Raw genomic sequence first — 22,138 nt, 5'->3', positions numbered from 1 at the left:
GCAGTACAAAGATTTAGTGAAAGATTCGGTTCTTTTGTAATGATTCTTTTTTTTTTTTTCAGTTTCTAGTTTTAAAAAATGTGTTATAAAGAAAATTGCTTATTTTTATAATATTTCGGTCTGTGCATCTCTTGACAAATTTATGTGTCATTTAGGAACACGATGACACTACGAGGCGATATGTACTAACTTTCTTATCACCAAGACATAAGGCTTAAAATTGTCATTGCTAAGGCATAATTAACAATAAATAATTGTTGATGAAAAGAAATCTTTAGTCAGCTAGCATTATCAGTTCACTTAACATAATTTCTTCATAATCGTCACAGCAAAAATATTTTGCGGATATAGGTACCAACTTCACACACAATAATCACAGATTTCAAGATAGGTGGCGCTAGTAGCGCGTTGGAACTATAAAGAATTTTTCACTCCATTTTCACAACACATCACGTTTTCGTGTATATTCATGAGAATAATGTATACCCATCGATTTTATTGATAAACTGCATTCAGAATCTCAGCGCGGTCGTCACAATGTTGGTGAATATATTTGATTAAATCACTATTGTATTTTGTTCTTCTATACTTCTTGATTTATAATTTTTTCTTTTCTTTGATCTATAATTGGCTGTCATTTAGAGTGGATATTTGAAGATAAAAACCAAAATTAATCAAAATTATTATTGCAAACGCATTTTCTTCAAGTAATTTAAGAGCGCGTGATCTGCGCCAAGTGTTTGCTTGGTGGCGGTAGAGACAGGAAGCATGCTATCCTTGTCTTGCACAAGACGGTTGTAGATGTGCGAGCGAGACGGGACGAGCCCCGGCTGCGGCTGCAGCGTGTCCTATGTTTCTCTGAAAATAAACAAATTATGTAATAGTAATATCAAATAATTTTTTTTTTCAAAATCGATATTATTACCGATTTTTGGTTGCGGATTTTATAGTATGACTCTTGATATGGATGGGTCGCTAGTACATTATATGCAAAGTATTTCTTTGTTTATTACTCCTTCACGTCCATACATCTCTCTCTTTCTCTCATTCTCGCGTATTACTATTTGCATTCGCTGCTGTGACGCTATGAAGACCAGGGCCAGGGTAAAATTATTTTTTAAATTTTGAAGATATCCCTGTGATTTTATGTCTGGCCGCCAGTCTAACGTCAACCCTCTTTGGGAACGATATTGTTGGGCCGTTGATAATAAAATTAATCATGAAGAAAATGATCCCTTTTTCCTCAGTCAGGGGGGAAAATCCCTGAGTCATCACAACGTTTTGACCCCCATGGGACACAATTTTTTTTTGGGAAAAGTTTTTTTTTTGGGAAAATATTTTTGTTTGGACAAAACGTGGGGGACACGATAAACAACCCAAACTAACTTTTTATGAACATTGTTGTGGTCTCCGCGGTGGGGGGAGCTGTGGTTGGAGGGGTCGTTGGAACTGTCGCTGATCTCGGAGCTCGAGCTGCGGATGTCGCCCTCCATCTGAAATACAATAGTACACCATTTAATGAGACTCATATATCGACGGCCTTGGTGATGACGAAACAGCCGCCAGCGTCGACAATGCAGTCAGGGTTGTCACTAAATATGAAAAACGTGATATCTGTATTGATTTTTTCAAGAGTTAGAGTTACAGTTACAGAGTTACAGTCTTTGCGGCTCTTCGTCAACAGCTTACTCGATAACCCAGCGTGGAGGCGTAAGAAAGTAAGAACTAGTAAATCGGTCTGTGACAACACCATGCCGATAGCATAAATCTTATTACCTTGACATAAGGGTCAATATCGAGTGAGAACTCATGTGCCACATGAAGTTATGAGCCACTTTCACCACTAAATTTATGGCTAGAAGCAGACACAGCATGGAGTTGAAGATGTAAATATAACCGATGAACCTTGTCACCTAGACATAAGGTTCAATATTGAGTGAGAACTCACTTGGCCGCTAGTGATGGTCTTGTAAGCCACTTGGAGTATGAGCCACGTCCACACTAAATGAAGGCTAGAAGCAGACACAGCACGGAGTTGAAGATGTAAATATAACCGATGAACCTTGTCACCTAGACATAAGGTTCAATATTGAGTGAGAACTCACTTGGCCGCTAGTGATGGTCTTGTAAGCCACTTGGAGTATGAGCCACGTCCACACTAAATGAAGGCTAGAAGCAGACACAGCACGGAGTTGAAGATGTAAATATAACCGATGAACCTTGTCACCTAGACATAAGGTTCAATATTGAGTGATAACTCACTTGGCCGCTAGTGATAGTCTTGTAAGCCACTTGGAGTATGAGCCACGTCCACACTAAATGTAACGCTAGTAGCAGACACAGCAGGGAGTTGAAGATGTGGTATGCTGGGAACATTGGTAGCAACATTGGGGCTCGGATGAGGGTGCTGAAAATAATTTAAAAAAAATTATTTATACTGGGTTACTGGTATCAAACGCAAAACCTCCTAAAGACTACTTGGGTACATCAAAACAAGAAACTTTTAATCTATGACTTTTCGTGATTTGTAGTTTTTTTTTTATATATATAAAAAATCTAATTTGCGTTATGTATTCTTTTGTTGTTGTTTTTTTTAATTGGTAATAAATTTATTTTGTATTGTAATTTTCATGTAATTATCTGATTTATTTAAAATAAGTGTAATGGGATCACAAAAGTAGTCATTGAATGTAGTTCAAAGATATAAATTGTTTATTTAAAAAAAAAAGTAATTAGTCAAACTTGCCGCTGTCAATATTTAAAATTTTACACACTATATTCACCTCCTTAGGGATTTCTAAAATCCCTTTCAATAAAACAAACTTCAAAGTCAACATTTTAGAAATTTACACCTTCACATGTATTTTTTGACGATAAATTTTGAACTACTAGACAATAATAATAAAACTAGACAATAATCGCACATGGCTACAAATTACAATAATCTGGGACCATTTTGGCGCCAAAACAATAAAGCATTACCTCCAAATGATATAAAATGGGTACACTCCGAGGCGCGTCGCGATCCACATAATGGTGAACACGGCAAACAGAACATCGCATAGTTTTTGGTAGTTCGCATATTTGGCTGCTTTCGCGGCCTGGAACATTTATTTATTTATACAGTATTAGCTACGCCCTGGGGCTTCGCTCCCGTGGGAATTGCGCGATAAAAAGTACCCAATTATGAAATTTGGTACACTGTAAAATGTAATTATATCTGTCTTCAAAATTTCATAACAATCCGTCCAGTAGATACATCTTAACTTTCGCATTTATATATTAGTGGCTCATACAGGACAGGTTAGTTAATTTTATCATGTTGTTTTGCTAATGACGTCGTCGGAGAAGTTGCGGTGAAGTTTGTTCTTCATCTGCGTTTTGGTAGTCGGCGGTAGACTTAGTTTTAAGTTGATTTTTGACGTGATGTTATATCACTGTAAATTGAGAAAATGTAATTTGAATTGAGGGTATCCAATTGCGCGCTGGCAACATTGATCGACTAACGCCACCACAGCGGCTGCGATAGCGAAAAGGAACTAGCAAATGTCAATATAGACAGGTGTCACTGGCGGAGGCTGACTCGCACTTGTATATAAATAAATAAATATGTAAATAAATAAATAATAAAAAAATAAATAAATGTATTTTACAAATTGTTTTTTTTTTACCTCTAAAACGATATCGGCACAGTCATGCGACAAGAGCACCAGGGTGCCGATCCGGTGGAGGTTGCAGACCCAGCTGAAATTCAGCAACGCTATAGCGGCGATGTGGTGGATGAACATCTGCCAGAAGTCCTTGCGGCGCACGTCCCAGAACTGCGATATAGTCAGCGACCAGTAGAACGCGGACGACACCATGTAATACCACCACACGTCGTTCGTTACACCCTGGTATAAAATAAATAGATCTATTTTTAAAGCCTCGTACGCGGGAACACCTTACAACAATAGTTACGTGTAAACATTCTTGCGCAGATCTGCGCAACCGTGCGAAGTGGATACGAAAAAGTAGGAAAGCCGTTAGTGAAAATCGTAGTCTTTGAGTTTATCGCGAACAGACAGATAAATGACAAGAAAGTGTGGCTGAAAAGTGTGCTTCATTCCACGTAATGATCGCGACCCGCAGCCGTGAGGAAATCTACCGAAGAAGGAGGATGTAAAAAGTATGAGGTGCGCAGAATATTATCTAAAATAGGTGCCAACTTTCAACTGTGTTCCGAAATAAGGTACTAATTACATGATTATTCCCCAAAGCACACTGACTGACAGACAGACATGACGAATCTATGCGACCTTGCGGAAAATGACGCGGGCCAACTCGCTGGCAACTTTGTAAATCATTATTGAGTCACAAATCCCAAGTGCAGATGTACCTAGAGTCGACTAATTTCAGTGCAAGATAACTTTTCATGTCGTCACAGAGCAGAGTATTAGCAGTGGATTAACTGAAGCAAACACACGGTAATAAGAGGTCGAGGTGTGCAAACAGACTGTGACACAAAAAGTGACTGAACATTTAGTGTCAATTTTGAACATGGGTATTAAATTAACACATGGGATTACAGTGCATTTCTTACATCAGCAAACAATTTTATCCATTATATTGTTATACTAACGGCCCTTCCCGGTTTCGCTAGGGTAAAAACATAATAAATTATACGCGTAAACCTATTTCTGGAATCTAATGGTGAAAACCGCATGAAAATGCATCCAGCCGTTTTTGAGTTTATCGCGAACAGACAAGACATTTACTCCACGTCTGATAGGCTATCAGATACTTTATCAGCAACCGGTGAAGCAGGCATTTAATTGCGTTTTTTCATCGTTGTCCCTTTTTTATATTTGTTTTGTTACCAACTTTGCTCATGGTTTCGCCCCCGTAAAATATTCTAGATCCTTCTATTAGTGAAAAACTTTTGGAAATCCGTCCAATTTCTGAGCTATCCCAAGTACACCTCAGCTATCAGCTTAGCAACCACGATTTTTATTCATCGCATGTCACATAGTCGACTGACGGTCGTCAGTCACGAATGAATGCGGCTGGCCTAAATAGCCCAATTAAAAAACCGTAACAGTACACAGTAACAGACCCTATATAAAACTGAAGACCCATCACTATCAATCAATACAGTATATAACAAAGTAGTTTCGTTTCGTCTGTCCAGCTATATATGCTTAATCTTTAAAACTACGCAACTGATTTTGATGCGGGCTTTTTATTAGATAGAGTGATTCCAGATGAAGGTTTAGGGTAATTTATTATGTTTTTACACGGACAAAGCCGGGAAGGGTCGCTAGGTAGATAAATGTATGTGAGGAAGCGTAGGGACCGACCAATACAAAAGCCCAGGCATAATGTAGGCGTAGGTTAAATCTCTTTTATTTGTATGTTCTCATGTTTTATTTGCTAATATTTTTTTATTTCTATCTAAGAGATAAAATGCGAAAGTAAGTTTGTTTGTTACCTCTGTCACGCTCTTCTACCCGAGCGATCTTCTTGAAATTTATATACGTGTAGTTTGATTTACTGGGAAGGAAAAATAACTGTTCCCGTGGGAAATTAACGCGGACGGAGCCGCGGGCAAAAGCTAGTGTAGCAATAACATTTATTTTCTTACTTACATGATGTGGATACCCGACGTAGCAGTTGTCTATGTCCCACAACCAGACCTTGTCCCACAGCACGAAGAGGCCGAACGAGAAGTTGTATAGGTAGAAGGTGCATCTCCATAAGTTTTCGCAGAACTTCACTAGAGTGGACGGCTTGTCTTGACTGCGGCGCAGGCGCAGCCATCGCTCTACTTGCCTCTCGCTTAGATCCAACTGCTTCGCTAAGGCTGCAACCTGAATGTAATCGATTGTTAAGTATGGTTCCTACGAGTCCACAAGATGATAGGCGTGCCAAAGGTCTGACAACTATGGAGGCCGAAAACCGTGCGAAGTGGAAAAGAAAAAGTAGGAAAGCGGACCCTGGGCTCCGACGCTCAATGGCTAAGGAGCCGGGAAAACGCTAAGACGAGAAAGAGTAGTGAACGAATTAACGTGCATTGCTTATAGATGTAAGCTTTATATTACAGCAAGGAAAAACCAGCAATGTACGTCGAATCCGACCAGAGTGGTTAGTGCGGGTTTGCATTTCACTTCTCACCAATCTTCAATCACATTGCAGTGTGGTTGTCGTTGCGTCACAATGGCGGAATGTGACTGGTTCGCTGCGTCTAACTTCGAATTGATTCGATGGTGAGAAGTGAAATGAAAACCCGCACTTCGCCCACAGTTCGGCGAACTTCAGGCTGATAGCCGTGGACGGAAATATTTGTTTAAACTTGTAATATTAAGATTTTAATGTAAGATCTCTTCTGACAACAATAAAATCAAAATAGTCATTTTTGTAAAAAAAAAAACTTATTGCATTGATGGCCTTCGAATAGACATCAAACCACATAATAATTATTATACTTTTCTACCTAACTAAAAGGTGTTGCCACCGACGACTTCAGGTCTAATGTACCTAGGTACTTACCTCCCTTCTTTATGATTTAACTTCACGTATATATCAGTTTATTGTACACCTTTTTTCTTGCATAATCAGAGTTCCGTGACCAGATAATGCTAATGGAACTTGCACTAATTGAGATTTTTTTATTCAGGCGAAATATGTTGTGAAAATCTAAAATTATTGACGATTACACAAGGCAAAGATACAGAATATGTGAGGATCACTTCGAAAGATCTAATACTTCTATTGCTAAAAATAAAAACAACAAATATTAATACGACAATGCATTTCCAACGCTTAATTTGCCTCCTAATGTCAGCGCAAGTTCGCGCCAACGCGGGAATGTAACGGCACAAGAAAATCAGGATAATAAAACCATAAAACTGAACCATGTTCCAGCTCAAATGTTTTTTATTTTTATTTTTCAAATGAAATTTATGTTTTTCTATATCAAACATCTGGCAGCATTCAGACGGCTCCCAATAAACAAACTAATAATGAAAGTAAAGCGTCACAAACGCGACTTCACCTTTCAACGGACACTCCAAGAAAGCGGAAATTGACACTAACTGCGTGAAGCAAAAAAAAAAGAAAAACAAAAGACGTGTGATCTACTTGGTGTAAATAAAGAAAGACTTTTTAAAATTGTGTGATTACGAAAGGTATGTCCCAAATTATCAAATGGCAAATAGATGTAATGGCCGCGCGGTCATTGTGGAAACCGACATAGCCAGGCTTGCAAATTTTTCACACTCTTTACTCTGATCCAGGCGTACTGATTTCTTACAAATACGTTTGGTTTACCTTTATTAGTCACCTTGCAAAAGCTAGTTAAGCCTTTAGGTACGTATAAGAACGTTTGCTTTGCGCATTAAAAACCAAGGTGGACAATATGGGACTGCAGGAAAAGGTTTGCAGTGTATGTGTGGACTGTAGGTTAATCTGTTTTATGACGTAAGAAATGATAGAATTGTCGGGTTTCATGAAATTAACGGAATTCAGAAAAAAGAACCAGATAAGTACGTGATTGTTGTAATGATTCCTGGTATTACGCACAGTCGGAAGCAACCAATAGCTCATTCATTTCAGTCTCAATGTAATAGTAATTTGAACGTAAATGAGTGGATTGACGAATTAACCTCATTACTAAACATTGGTATTGACATATGCGTCTTTATCTCGGATTTAGGATATGATTTCTTAAGTGCTTCTAAACCGTGTTCCGTGAGCAGAGATAAAACATATTTTGAAGTGAATGGATACAAAATTTTGTACATATTTGGATAACAGTTTTCAAAGATTTCAAATTAATAAGAGAAGACGGACAAGTATCATGAATTTATTTCACGGATTTCAAGTTTATCAAGTCTTTCTTACAACTTCATGGAGATTTTACAAGTAATTCAATTTATTGTTTACAAGACGTCCTAATAAAGATTGTCTCGAAAATTTCTTTGGCCACGTCAGACAGGCAGGTACAACTGTCAAGAACCAACTTATCGACAAGTTAATGTATCGCTTTCAATAACATGTTTATATATCTTTAAAAAAAAAACAAAATACATATTGTGATCAAAATTTTTAGTTTCCTTATGAAACCAGACCACTGCCAAATGCTCAATAAACCATCACACGATTCGTAAACTGGCAAAATGTGACTATCCCTGAATTAACAGTAGCGACGAATGATTATCAATTTATCTACCGGGAAAAAAAATGTTCACTCTATGTATCAGGCTATTTGTACAATAAACGTCTCGAATATCACAAATGTGACAACATAACATTGTTAATAGATCCCGGGACACGATTCGAAAGCAATCGAAGTTCATTTCATCCTTTTTTTTTATCCAACAATAAATAAGAAAGCTTGACAAAAAAGTGTTTTAAATAAAGTATTGACTGCTTTGATCAATTCTAGGAAAATAATAATCAAACTAAAGTGATCTAGCTACAATAAATCTATTGTATGAACATATATGAATTTGGAATTTAAATGGAAGTTTGCGACTATTGATAAACAACATTGTAAATAAGCAAATAAACGATGTACTAAATATGGTGACAATAAAACTTAAAAAAAAAAAAAACATACACACAAATTGTCCTTATTTGAAGCAGGTTGAAACAATAGTTTTATAAAAATATACTAGCGGCCCATACTGATTAAAAAGCCTATGTTACTCCTGAAGGTTTCTTCTATCTCTATGCCAAATTTCATCAAAATCGGCCCAGCAGCTTTTGAGTTTATTCATTACAAACAAAAATATAAATATTTTCTCTTTATAATATTAGCACAGATTCCTTCGCGGTGTCTATTGGATTCGGTGGATGACGACATCGTGAGGAAACTTACACTCTAGTCGATTTGTCAGCTGGTGAGAAATGCAGAAGGGAAATGGGAAAACCACTGACATTGCCGAGAAAGTCGTCGCGTGTTTCATTCCACATTGACAGGTAACTTTGGTCTCGTTACTATTATGGTTGTACAACTTGTCACCATTTTTTGCAAATATTTAATCTGTATGAATCACATGTTTGTCATATTGATTACAGTACTATTAATATTTATTCATTTAATGAGCAATCTTCGTGTTATCATTACAAAAACAGGTCCGTGATTGTTGAAATCTATTAATATATTCACTATTCATGCGTGGACCTATGACAAATCCTTGTGGATCTCCATATAAACAACTTTTTTTTTCATATTAGGATCCCGTAATGCTAGATGTAAATTTGATATAATAAATAAAAATAATCAAATTAACTTTGCCGGCGGCATCGATCGTGTGGTAAGTAGAAAAATATCCATTGAAAAATTTATATTGTCAGGATTGTAACATTCTCGACAAATGGGATCTATTAATGTTGAAATATAGAACGCACCCTATTCTGACAATAGACAATCAAACGTCAAGTCGTGTTTTTTCCCGCCTTCTACGTCTCTCTTCCCGCGCTGCTCTGTCTATATCGTGCTACTTTTATTATTAGAAAAATCACTAATAAACTAAACTTAATTCATTATCAGTTTTTCATTATCTAAAATTTGAATTCTTTAGACTACCGAACACAGTAAATGAATTTGGAGAATCAAATTCAATTAGTGAAATCGAGAAAACATTTAAACCTATTGACGTAGACAAAACATTATAATAAGCAGCAACAGCCCTAGCAATTTCAAAAAAAATCACAACTAAAATATGAGTACGCGATGGCGCAATTTAAAAATAGGTCATCTGAACTTAGACTCAAGGTCTATTTTCGCGTTAGGCGTTAATTGTGTACCTCAATGAACGCTGATTGTCTTAAATACCAGTTGTGATTGTTCTGCGAGTGCAGATGTACTAAGGATGTGTATACAATGAATGTTAAGTATTTGGGTTGGGGCCACATTAACGACCTAGACGCTGTTACGTCAATTTCAAATCTTTAAAAGCCGAAAAAACAGGTATTTCTATATTTGTAGGATATCTTAATGTGGCCTTCGAGTTTTGCAACTCTTAGCTCTGTCCACCCCGCAAGGAATAAAGACATGATACAGTATGTGTAATACATGTACTATTGTAACAAACAACACATGTCAAAAGTACATACACACTTTGAAGATAATTATATACAATGACAGATTTATCCCATTAAGGGAACTCTTCCAGACAACCAGCTATAGTTTGATGGGATATATTTTCTTAATATAATATTTTTCTACGAAGCGTAAGTGAGGAATTGACAGGAGTTTTACCCGGGTGAAGCTACGGTGGTCAACGTCAGAAATAAACATTTATGGACAAATCACACAGATTGAGTTGGCCCCGAAGTAAGTTCGAGACCTGTGTTATGGGTTACTAACTCAACGACTATATATTATAACATACATATAGATAAACATCCAAGATCCAGGTCAATCAGAAAAGGTTCATTTTCCATCTTGACCTGGCCGGGGTTCAAACTCTGCACTCCCCGTGATGACCATTAGGCCACAGAGGTCGTCAAAGAGAAACCACCTCGACCAATGCATTCAGAGAACCACCACTTTGATATAAGAAGGATCATTATATTATTATGACTCGATATAATCTGCAAAACCGCAACATAGAAATGTTCACATCACAATTAGATTATAAAAAAGTCATACTTAAAGGCCGGAGCAGGCTCTCCGGAAATCACATTAGCTTCACGATTGGATGACACGAAGGTAATATTAACGAAGTATATACTACTAGATTTTACCCGCGGCTTCGCCAGCGTTAAATTTGCGGGATGAAAGGTACCCTATATCCTTCTCCATACTTCAAACTACATGTATGCAAGATTGGTTGAGTAGATAAGAGCGTGAAGAGGCAACAAAACAAACAAAAAAAAAACTTTAGCATTTATAATATTAGTTAGGATTATGGAAAATGCTAAGCAATACCATACTATACTAAAATTATATGGAAGTCAAAATGTTTTTCAAGAAGTTGAAGTCTGAAGTAGTTGAAGTTTGAAGTCAAAATGCATGTCGTTACGTCCTAGGCTTTGTCTGTCTTCATCGTCCACCTGTTCTAGATCGTGTAGATAGCGTATTGTACATAACCATATGGTGGTCAGAAGACTATTACTGGTATTAATAGAATTTAATGTAGCCTCGAGGAAATCATTGTGGATGTTATCTATCCATTAGTCATGAAAAGAATTTGGTCCTAATTTCAAAGATAAGCCTTTCTGCTTAGTAACGACACGTATGATAAATTACACACACTTTTTTATCGCACACTATCGGTTCGTCCCGGCTTCGCTCCGGTAAAGCCTTAATAACTTATATACATAAACCCTCCTCAACAATCACAGTAATTATTTAATATATCCAATATGTAATCTGTTGCGTAGTTTTAAAGATCTATACATAGAGACAAATAGACAGCGGGAAGCGACTTTGTTTTATCCTATATCTTCTTCATAGTGGTATTCCTCGTGGCTGAGGGTCGTGGTCATTACGTGGAATAAAACGCACACAATAACTTTCTTGGCATTATTAATGGAGTGGTTTGCCATTGCCTTCTCAATTTCACACATAAATTAATAATAATCAACAAGTGTGCAGGTTTCCTCACGATGTTTTCCTTCACCGGAAATAAGTGGTGGTTGATGAATTACTGTATATAAGTCAGATTGGTGTACAAAATCATTTGGCACGAGTAGGATTCAAACCTCGGACCTTTCGATCCACAGGCGGGCGACTTAACCATTACACCACCACCGCTACAAATTTCACCGCTTTATCCTATATAATGATAGTTATTTAAATAGTGATGTCCATTTCGTGTCTTGTCTATCACCACGAATATTGATGTGCCGCTGAGAAGTTCTCCGTTCTCGGAAATTTTCTCCCTTGACAATTTCCATAATTGCCAAGATAAATTTCTCAACGGAATTCCAAAAAATTCCCTTGCTTTTTCTGCTCCTTTTTGGTGAATTCTCGAAAGTTTCGAGAACGACACATCGCAGCCACGAATCTCGTAAGAATTCCGGGATAAAAAAATGCCCGTCTTGTTCCTAGTTGTATATACCAAACTCAATGGAAACTAACCTATGGTCTAAATGCCTAAATATGCCATTTCGATAAACATCTAAAGTGGTTTTATCTTCCCTCGTCCCTCTTCGTCCAATCGATATCGTGATTCGATCGATATCGAATTTTGTCCCACTAATAAATTTGACCGTTCATCCCAAACTACCTATATGCTTTCTTCGCCCCGGTGTGAAAATTTTACTATTTTATTACCGCTTCGTCCCATTTTGTATCACTCATTGGACCCATTGTTTTTTATAAGTAATTTCTTTATAAATAAATACTTTTTCGCACATTCCGAAAAGAGGTAAGTGCTTAATATAGTATCAAATATCAACTATTTAAAATAACCGCTTATTTTCTCCGCGAGATATAAATGACTGAATGAAAATTTACTTGTTTTTTTATTATTATGGACATGAATTTTTGTTGTATTCACAAAATTGTTACAAAAACGTTTTACGAATAACCTTTCATATTCATGATTTCAGTTATCGCACCATGAATATGTTGGTTGTGTAATATCACGCCATTGTGTTTTTGCAAAATTTTGATAGACGATGTTGTATATTAACATACGAACGTAACTTTGACGGATGTCAAAATTGCGTTTGTGTGTTCGACATACCTCTTGTATACGTAAACAAATTATAAAATAAAACAAAAAGTTATTGGGTAATTACCCAGTTAACTAGTAAATAGTTAAATAAATAACATGATATAAAAGTCCCTCTATCGCGTCTGTCTGTATGAACTACAAAAACTCTGTACTAACTCTGTACTGTCTGTAAAAACTACCGGACGGAATTTTGTATGGTCCTCACCAATACATAGTGTATTTATACATATTATAGTTTTACCTGAGCGAAGTCGCTAGTATATATTTAAAAGCTTTTATTTAACTTGCAATGTATGCATGTATGTATGTTTGTTCGGGGGAATCTTGCTACTCAATTTTGAAGCAGATATCGTCAACCGATTGAGCTGAAATTTTGTATACACGTTTAGTTTGGATGACAATACACGATGAGCTGAGGATTACTTGTGGAAATAAACTAGTACCTATTTATTTAAGTAAAATACTTATAGGTACTTACGCAAACCTCGCGACAAGTTTTTATGATCATACTATAAATTGTATATGTAATGAGGTTATAAGTTGATAGTAAAAATTTTAAAGGAAAATTTTATTTTCTTTTTTCTTTTTGGAGCGTTTAAATAAAAGCTTTTTTAAAGTTTTTTTTTTATTCCAATCAAAACGTCGTCCAAATCAAAAGGGACCTTATGGCGGCTAGCACTTGGTCTTTATTGCCGTTGTTCCAATACAATAATAATAAAGACCTTACCACATTATAAGGATCTAACATTGACATCAACGATTTTTTCCCATGTGAGCGGGAAACAATGGGAACGTAGCCTACGTTCCCATTGTTTAGAAATTGGTGTAAATTAATTTTTATAGCCGGGAATACCGCATAGAACCTTCGGGATCGTACATTTTTATGGGATACTAGATTAGCGCGCAGCTTCGATCGCGTGAATTCTCTGCGAAAGCGGAACAGACACTATTTTCATACAAACTTTCAAATTAAAGTAATTTGAAGGCTAATTTTTGAAAAAAAAGTAGCCTATGTCTACAGATCTTTAACTACATACATAGGTACCAAAGTTTGTTAGATTAAAATTATTAAAATCGGTCCAGCGGTTTAGCCGTGAAAGCGGAACATACAGACAAACTTTCGCGTTTATATACAGATAAACTATAAAAACTAAACACGCTGTAGGTTGCCAGTACAGTCAACAGCACATCAAGTTACCCTACACATTTATGGCGCGGTAATAGCGGCGATTTTGCAATGAATTCGGTGTATGTTGATGTGCTGTTGACTGTAACTATATACCACGAAAACTCTAGATCGTAAAATTGACGTCAAACAAATGACAGTAGAATAATAATTGAGAATTACAAATTTCCATTTGGGTAAAGGTTACTGCAGGCTGACTGAAGGTCGGAGTGGTGAAGCATGTAAACGATTTTTTTTAATATTTCTATTTCTGTGACAGATAACCGAGGTCTCACCTAAAAAGTTAAATTTAAAAGCAATTGTTTCTATAAAATTAGTATTCCGTATTTATTATCGCATTAAGAAGAGGGTTAATGTGTCTTGTTTTTATTTACAATGTAAGTTAAAATTTACGTATGTAAGTGATTAAGACATTATATTGTAAACACACACATTGCTACAAAAAAAACTAAACCTTCATCAGGAATCACACAGTCTATTGGTAAAAACCGCATGAAAATCCTGTAGTTTTTGAGTTTATTGCAAACAGACAGACACACGGCAGGGGACTTTGTTTTATAATATGTAAGATAGAAGTTTTGTAGTGTGTGTGTTTTTTTAATCCCCGACGCAAAAAGAGGGGTGTTATAAGTTTAATGTGTCTGTCTGTGTATTTGTGTATCTGTCTGTGGCATCATAGCTCCCAAACGGATGAACCGATTTTTGTTTGTTTTTTTTATGTCATAGATAATTTTATCCCGAGTGTTCTTAGCCATGTTTGAAATGAATATTAAAAGTCGGTTTTTTGTTAAATTTGTCTAACAAACAAACTTGTTTACTACCAATGCCGATTGAATTGAAAAAAAATAAATACGAAGGGTTTTTTAATCAACCAATTGTATCAATCGATTCATGGTGAATAGAGCTAGTCTAAAAGTATACGGGTATCAATTGTCTATGATTATGTACTTCAATCACGGTTCAAAATCAGTCAGTATTATTCCTTCTACAACAATTAACGGCTCGACCCAGCTTCGCTCGAGTAAAACCATAATAAATTATACCTAAAACTTCTACAGGAATAACACTATTTATTTAAAAAAAACCGCATTAAAATCGCGTCGCGAGTTTTAAATATCTCAGCATATATATACAGACAGATAGCGAGAAGGCTCCGCTCGTGGCCAAAAGTATAAGCCTATGACACTCTCCAACTCTCCTGAAATGCTCAGTTTTGACGTGAAAGAAGGACAAACAACAAACATCCACATTTGTAATATTAGTATGGATATATGTACCATTGCCAAGGGATTTAACATGTACGTTTTTATGTTCTACAGAACATGTAGTAGACCCCCAGACCTCATATTTCGCTTTTGAAATTAGAACGCGAAATTCTTTTTAATTTAGACATTCTTAACGGCTATTGCTCAATGGGCCTGGCGATAAAAGCGCTAATCTGTATACAGACCGCCCTCTTATGAGTTAATTACATGGATTAGTGTATGACTATGAATTTTCTTTTACAATATACCTACTTATATGTTTGTTTGTGCCAATTAAGCATGAACGTGGCATATTACACTTTAAAATGTGTGTGTATATGTGGTGTGTACAAATCTTTAGAATGGGGTGTAACATGCATTTGAAAATACAGTGCATTTAATTAATGTAATTTTAATAAATTATATTGTCTTTATGACCTCTATAAGGTCACGGAATAGATAATAATTTTTAAATAATATTAAAAATGACACTCGTGCACTGATCGGGCACAATTTTATTTTTAATTTCACGCCCATAGATTTGAGATACGATCTTTATTTTTTTATTTAAACTGAACCGAAATGACGACAAAAAAAAAAGTGAACTATATTACTAAAGTATACTTCACCTTTTTTAAAATATATCAACAACAGTGCAGAAACTATATTTTAAAAGTATATGTCACTTTTTTAAATTATACAGTGCATAAAAAGTGCTAGTTACCTTGTTCTTGCACAAAAACAACTGGAAAGAAAGGAAGCACAGTTATAGGATTTTCAAGCTTGGATTACGGCACATAAACATTATGCTTAGAATACAATTCCATTGCTATATCTGTAAATTATAATGCGTGTGTTTAGGTACCTAGTTAAAAGTTAACATAAAATCTTGACGTCTTTTTATAAATCACTTTATAAAACAATATATTAGACACAATCCTGTTATTAGAAAAATAAATTAAAGCTAAAGTATGTTTTGTCACAGTCGCACTTAATAATATTTGAATTGACAGAAAGAGACAAAACACACTTTAGCTTAAAGTAATGTTTTAATTTTTTTATGCATAACAGGATAATATAATGTATGATTTATAAAATAATTCAATTAGCCAGGTAGGTACAGTGCACAGCACATCAACCTACACAAATTCATTGCAAACTCGCTGCTATTATTGCCATGCCATAGAGGTTCATACAGGGTAACTTGATGTGCTTGTGACTGTACTTAGCTTATTTAAAATATTACTTATAATTTATTTAATTAATTCATTAGAGAGTTGCCGACATAGTGATTTATAAACTTGCTTATACATATGATAAATAAAATTACATTTATTCAGACAATTACAGTCCACCAGTTCATAATTAAATAATAGTATAATAGACTTATATACCATTAATAACTCGTATAATTATATCATTCAGTACTAATTATATTACTATTAATAAATATATTTATAAAATAAAGCGAATTCAATTGTTTTGACTCCTGGCGGAACATACAAGGTCAGAAAATTATCTGATTTTGCATAATATCTATTCTAACTGACTGTTTCGAGTGGATAATAAACATATCCTAGTTTTACATATCTAGATAAACATATACCTATATCCTGAGATGAAATAGAACATTCTAGTATTAACCAGTTTAGCCTAATTTAAATTATTTTGACCGGAAATCTAGTTTGACTGGTAAAATAAACGAACGCAAATATAAAATATTTCATAGTGAATTGATAAACTGAATTCCCCCTTCGAATATATAGAATGTTTCAAAATGTAACTGTAATGATGAAACGAGATAGCTTGGGTAAATTTTACGTGAAGTTTCAAGTAAAAAGCGTGCTTGTAAGGTTTTCTTAAATACAGAGAGCGACTAAAGTTCACTTAGTTGTTTACTTCTAAAGTGTTAATATTAACATAGAACTTCGCACAAAGGATCTACCTAACGTATCGTTTACCAATTCGTATATACATATACATACAGGTTGGTTATTATTATTTTTTAAATTAAATTAAAATACCAGCGACCTCGCGGCTTAGGTAGCTGCCATCAAAAACAACGGTTTTAAAAATAATCTCCTGTAGGTATAGGTAACACCCTGTATAAAAGAAGATTGATTTTACTGTTGCAACGAAAGTGATCACTGTTGATAAGCCAGGGTTATTCACCTTACGTTATCAATGAACTATAATCAATCGAGCAATATAGATTTTTTTTAATCCCCCGACGCAAAATGTGGTGTTATAAGTTTGACCGGTAAGTGTCTCTGTATGTCTACGTGGTACCGTAGCTCATCAACGAGTGAACCGATTTGGATGCGGTTATTTTTATTTGATAGCCAATTTTTATGCGATGGTATGTCTTATTAAAATCTTTTTAGCCGTTCAAAAGTTGTAGCGAAATGAATATAGAAAGTCGGGGTTTTTTTTTAATTTGTCTAACAAATGAACTTGTGTTTATGTGTAATGTTGTTTCGCCCTGTAATAGGGACACTCCATATCCTCTTGTGAATGTCGTTTTATATGGACAAGAAGGACGGACGGACAGGACTACTGGTTATTTTTAGTTATTTTTCGCTTCGCGGCGCCACAGTCCCATACGTATATGAAAGAGAGCTTTTATAAAACACTAAATGTTGCCCGGGGCTTCGCTCTCGTGAGAATTTTAAGATAAATTATAGCCTATAGCAATCTTGGATAATGTACCTTTCTAATGGTGAAACAATTTTTGAAATCGCTTCGGTGGTTTCGGAGATTACCCGCCTCAAACATACAAACTCACAAACACCTCTTTATAATAATAGTATAGATTACACACATACAATGGTTGAACAAACATCGATATTAATTAGGTAGACTCAGTGGCGGAGCTATAACTTTGGGCAATTCCTGCTAAAGATGGGTTTTTTTATTATTATTTATGGTTAATGGGTTTTTTTTAATTCTTCTGCAAAATTTAATTCTGGCTCACTTTATTGTAAGCAGTAAGCTTAATGTAGGCCTAACGCATTCGCCGAACTCGAACGAACGCCGATACGAATGCGTGAACATCGAGTGCTATTACTGCTATTATTTACCGCAATGAAAAATCTGCAATTATACCGAATACGCCAAAATTTGGCGAACTGTTCGCGTATAGTTTGAAGCTGACATAATAGACAGTTCTTTATTCAAAAAAAAGCAAGAACTATACAAGCCACACAAACGATCTACAATACAACGAACCAGATGGCGCTACGCTCGACTCGCGAAACGGCAAGCTTAGAACGCGCAAACAGAGCGTTTACGATTGTCACCGCTTGTCGCGTGCGGTAATAGACAGTTTGTTCTTTAGTCACGAAAACCTCATTCACGCTCGGCTCAAATTTGAGATAGGATAAGGATCTAATTCCCTTTCTTGTACTCAGAGTGTTTTAGCCCGCAACACGAAAAATGGCATGCGACAATATTTAAAACTATCATTATCAGACCGCAACAGCGAGACTATAAAGTGTAAAATACAGCTTGATCCCTTTGACAGCAGGGTAAACCGATATATTCTAAATGTGAGCGATAGAGACAGATTATTTTCATGCTATTTGTCATCTGTCACAGAGATTATGTTTTACAAACTTTATACTAAAATTTTAGCGCCAGTCTGTCTACTTCCGGTAGCTGATAGTGATAATCATAAATATAATAAAAATAACAAATAGGCGACATGTACTGGATAGCCTTTGATACTGATAAAAACTGATATCATTGATTAGCAATAGATCGACGGTCCCGGCGACGAAGATATCTGTATTTTTTTAAATATTTTATCACAAGTATTTTTATCTACTTGGCATGAATTTATCATGCCATATTTCAAACTTTGCAGTAGTATTTTTGTTCTACTATTTAAAAATTATTTATACTAGCTGCGCCCCTTAATTTCGCGGGAGAATTTTCGGATTTTCGAGATAAAAAACATCCTTTGTGTTAATCCAAGTTATATTCTACCCGTGTACCAAACTTCATAACAATCCGTCTAGTAGTCGATTTTGTGTGAAAGAGTAACAAACATAACATACACACATACATCCACACAAACTTTCGCATTTATAATATTAGTAGCAGTATTACAAATTTTTGCGATATTATTTCTAGACTCTGCAATATAGTTTGAAAAATGTTAAATGATAAAATACCTTCCGAATTTTAATACCTATTGTTTCTCTAGCACAATGCACAGCATGTCTCATACAATTTCAATACAACATACATAATCAAATTACTATGCAAATAACATATAACATTCTATCCATAAAAAATAAAAACATTTAGAATGTGGTTGTTTATTATATGAGTTGACAAATTCTACAAAAAATATATCCTTTCAAAACAAATGATGTTACTGGCAACTTATTGGCATTTCAGTCAATATTAAAAAAAATGGCAAACCAAAACATGTATGCTCTACTAATTAAAATAAATAATGAAAATTTTGAATGTTTCTCTTCACTTTATAATATGTAATCTTAAAAATCATTTGGTATAATGTATAGATATCAGTTAGTTTTCTTTTTAATTTGCAATTGATAATTTTAGGATGTTTTTTTTTTATAATCTAAAAAGTTGATCCTTGTTAGGATCAACTTTTTAGATTATAAAAAAAAAAAACATTTGCTAACTAAACATATTGCTATTTCAAAAATATATTAAAAATTACTTGGAAACATACACTAAAACTTATTGGAGATAAATATTTATAGTTGTGGCAAAAATTTTTAACTTTTCCTCCAACTCCGAAAGTTTTTCGGATAATATAACATAAGTATAAGAATTTTTATATAAAAAATTACACTTCAATTCTTGCTTATGACTAGTGGAAACTATTTGAATATGGTATAGCTATAGTTTTTATTTTCATCTGGTACCTAAACACAAATAAATAAAAATACAAATATTTTAAAAATATCATAATTTTCACAAAAACATTGATAAATTGATGACACATACCTGCTTATGCTTTATCTTTGATGACTTCTGATATGCAGCCTCCAACTGCGGGTTATTGGAGGCTTTCTTTGCTCTTGTATTCTTAATTCCTAGCGACTTGCCAAAAGGGGCAAACCAGTACCTAGACAAAAATTACTAAATAAAAATTTCATTTCATAATAAATCTTATAACTACTATGTACTTATGCACTAAAATAATATGCGTATATGTATATATATATATATATATATAAATATATATATATATATATATATATATATATATATATATATATATATATAATTTGATAATAAAAAAATGTGCTACAATTTAAGAACTAAACTTGCAGAACTATTACAAAACAATGATAAAACACTATATTATTTTTACTTAAAATTTAGTTAGCATGATATACCTACCTACATTCAAGAAATTATTATTAAATATTCTTATTGGATATTCTAGGATAAATATGTAATTAGTTTATTTTTATTTCAAAAGAAATAAAAAATAATACAATCAGGCAGCACTTATATTAAAATACATTTTTTTGATAATAGATACAAAAATGATAATTTTATGTATATAATGTTAATATGAGCAGATACAACCTCTATAAGAAACAGTGATTTGATTCTTTAAAAAATTATAGTCAATTTTAAAAAATTAAATTATCACTTAAGAATTGTTGCATGATCGAATAGGTATTTATTGAGCACACAGAGCCAGCAGCCACAGGTAATTAGAACTCATTAGACTGTAAAATGCTTAAACAAGTAGTACACATAAAATAACTGTAGTTCTGCTATACAATGCTCAATACAATGCCTATGTACAAGACCTGGTGATGTTTTTGAAAAACACTAAGTAACAGTGTGCTTAAATTTAATAGACATCCATAACTGATCCAAAATATTTTTTAATTATCAAATTTGTAATGAAATAGTTGTAGAGAATTGTTTATCACACACTACATACTTTCAATTCAATTCAATGTCACTTTTTCACGTTTAAGTTGACCCTAAAGAGTATATAAAAACTAAGCACATGAATTTTGTGCTGAAAATTAAAGTTTTGTATATATAATGTGATATTGTCAAAACAATTACAAATTCTACGCATCTATGGGTTAGAAATGTACTACTTACTTCTCTAATAAGTTTCTCAGGAGTATCAGTACGAATGCGAGTGGTATGGGAAATATGAGGTGCCTATAATCAGTATAAACTACAGCTTTTTCGGGTCCAGGAGCTATGTCCTCCCAAGTTGTATTTGGCGGCAACCAAAGACCATCATCCCAAAATGCGTCGAGCACAAAACGTAACATTGTCAACACTTATAATCAAAATATCCGCGGTCTTCTTATCACTTGATTACCCCATAAATAACACACCCAAAATCTAACAGGCAACGGCACGACAACCCCAATCCAATACAAAAGTTGACTGAATGAAATGACAGATGTGATGTGATGGACGAAAATGAAAATGACAAGCAAGACAGCTGACAAAAAATCCGTGGTGTGCTTGTTTGGTTTGTGGTGTAGGCGCATAGGGTGTAGTAGTGTAGTGTTGCCGCTCGACAGCTAACTATCGATTGCAATTCGATAGACTACAATAGTATCGATAGTATTTATTGTGGGATTATCAGTAATACATCAGTTTTTTTTCATACTGTGAATCCAATACAAAAGTGTTACTTGTATTCAGTAAAATATTACATACGAATTTTAGACGCGGGCGCACTTAACCTGTTTCCGTACAGGAATCCGATTTCAGAAACCGGAATACTCTTTCAAAAAGTCTCATACGTTTCTTACTTTTTCCCTTTTTCCGAACTGATAAAACATTGAACGTTAGTTTTGGGAACTTTCACGTTTCCACGAGTCAGTGCGGTTCGATTTCCGAATCTGAAAACCAAATTTAGAAACCTGAACATTTTAAAGATTTGTCTGCGAGTCTTCAACCGCCTGCCTGACAACTATTCATCATCAATCCCTTAGTCATCTCGTGCGTGTGACATCCATGGGAGGAGAATGGGAACACATATCGCAGCCAGCATCGATACA

General features: G+C 34.8%; 1 protein-coding gene across 2 annotated transcripts; it reads right to left on the bottom strand.

Annotated features, from left to right (window-relative positions):
- Nucleotides 1–603: 603 nt before the first annotated feature.
- LOC128679500 (ceramide synthase 6-like) lies at nt 604–21,536 on the bottom strand. Of its 2 annotated transcripts, XM_053761789.2 has the most exons (9): nt 21,219–21,536; nt 20,091–20,211; nt 15,829–15,849; nt 5,628–5,849; nt 3,672–3,893; nt 2,983–3,101; nt 2,263–2,407; nt 1,387–1,493; nt 720–858 (listed from the first exon to the last, which is right to left on the bottom strand). In XM_053761789.2, the coding sequence occupies exons 1-9, from the start codon at nt 21,395–21,397 to the stop codon at nt 849–851; spliced, it is 1,146 nt and encodes a 381-aa protein (XP_053617764.1). In that variant the 5' UTR covers nt 21,398–21,536; the 3' UTR covers nt 720–848. The 2 variants fall into 2 exon arrangements, with proteins under 2 accessions (XP_053617763.1, XP_053617764.1); XM_053761788.2 differs by lacking the exon at nt 15,829–15,849 and having other exon boundaries at nt 604–858; nt 21,219–21,534.
- Between the last annotated feature and the right edge of the window lie 602 nt (nt 21,537–22,138).

The sequence above is a fragment of the Plodia interpunctella genome, chromosome 21, assembly GCF_027563975.2.
Source record: "Plodia interpunctella isolate USDA-ARS_2022_Savannah chromosome 21, ilPloInte3.2, whole genome shotgun sequence".
In the NCBI taxonomy this organism is placed as follows: Eukaryota; Metazoa; Arthropoda; class Insecta; order Lepidoptera; family Pyralidae; genus Plodia; species Plodia interpunctella.
The sequence above is the reverse complement of the archived record's forward strand: the minus strand, read 5'-3'. Positions and strand labels throughout refer to the sequence as shown.

Excerpts from the sequence above, each read along its gene's own strand:
- LOC128679500 (XM_053761789.2), bottom strand. The coding sequence starts at position 21,397 with ATGTTACGTTTTGTGCTCGACGCATTTTGGGATGATGGTCTTTGGTTG. Across the intron at positions 3,894-5,627 it reads ACGTCGGGTATCCACATCAT|GGTGTAACGAACGACGTGTG; the intron begins GTAAGTAAGAAA and ends ATTTTATACCAG. Across the intron at positions 3,102-3,671 it reads GTGCCGATATCGTTTTAGAG|GCCGCGAAAGCAGCCAAATA; the intron begins GTAAAAAAAAAA and ends TAAATGTTCCAG.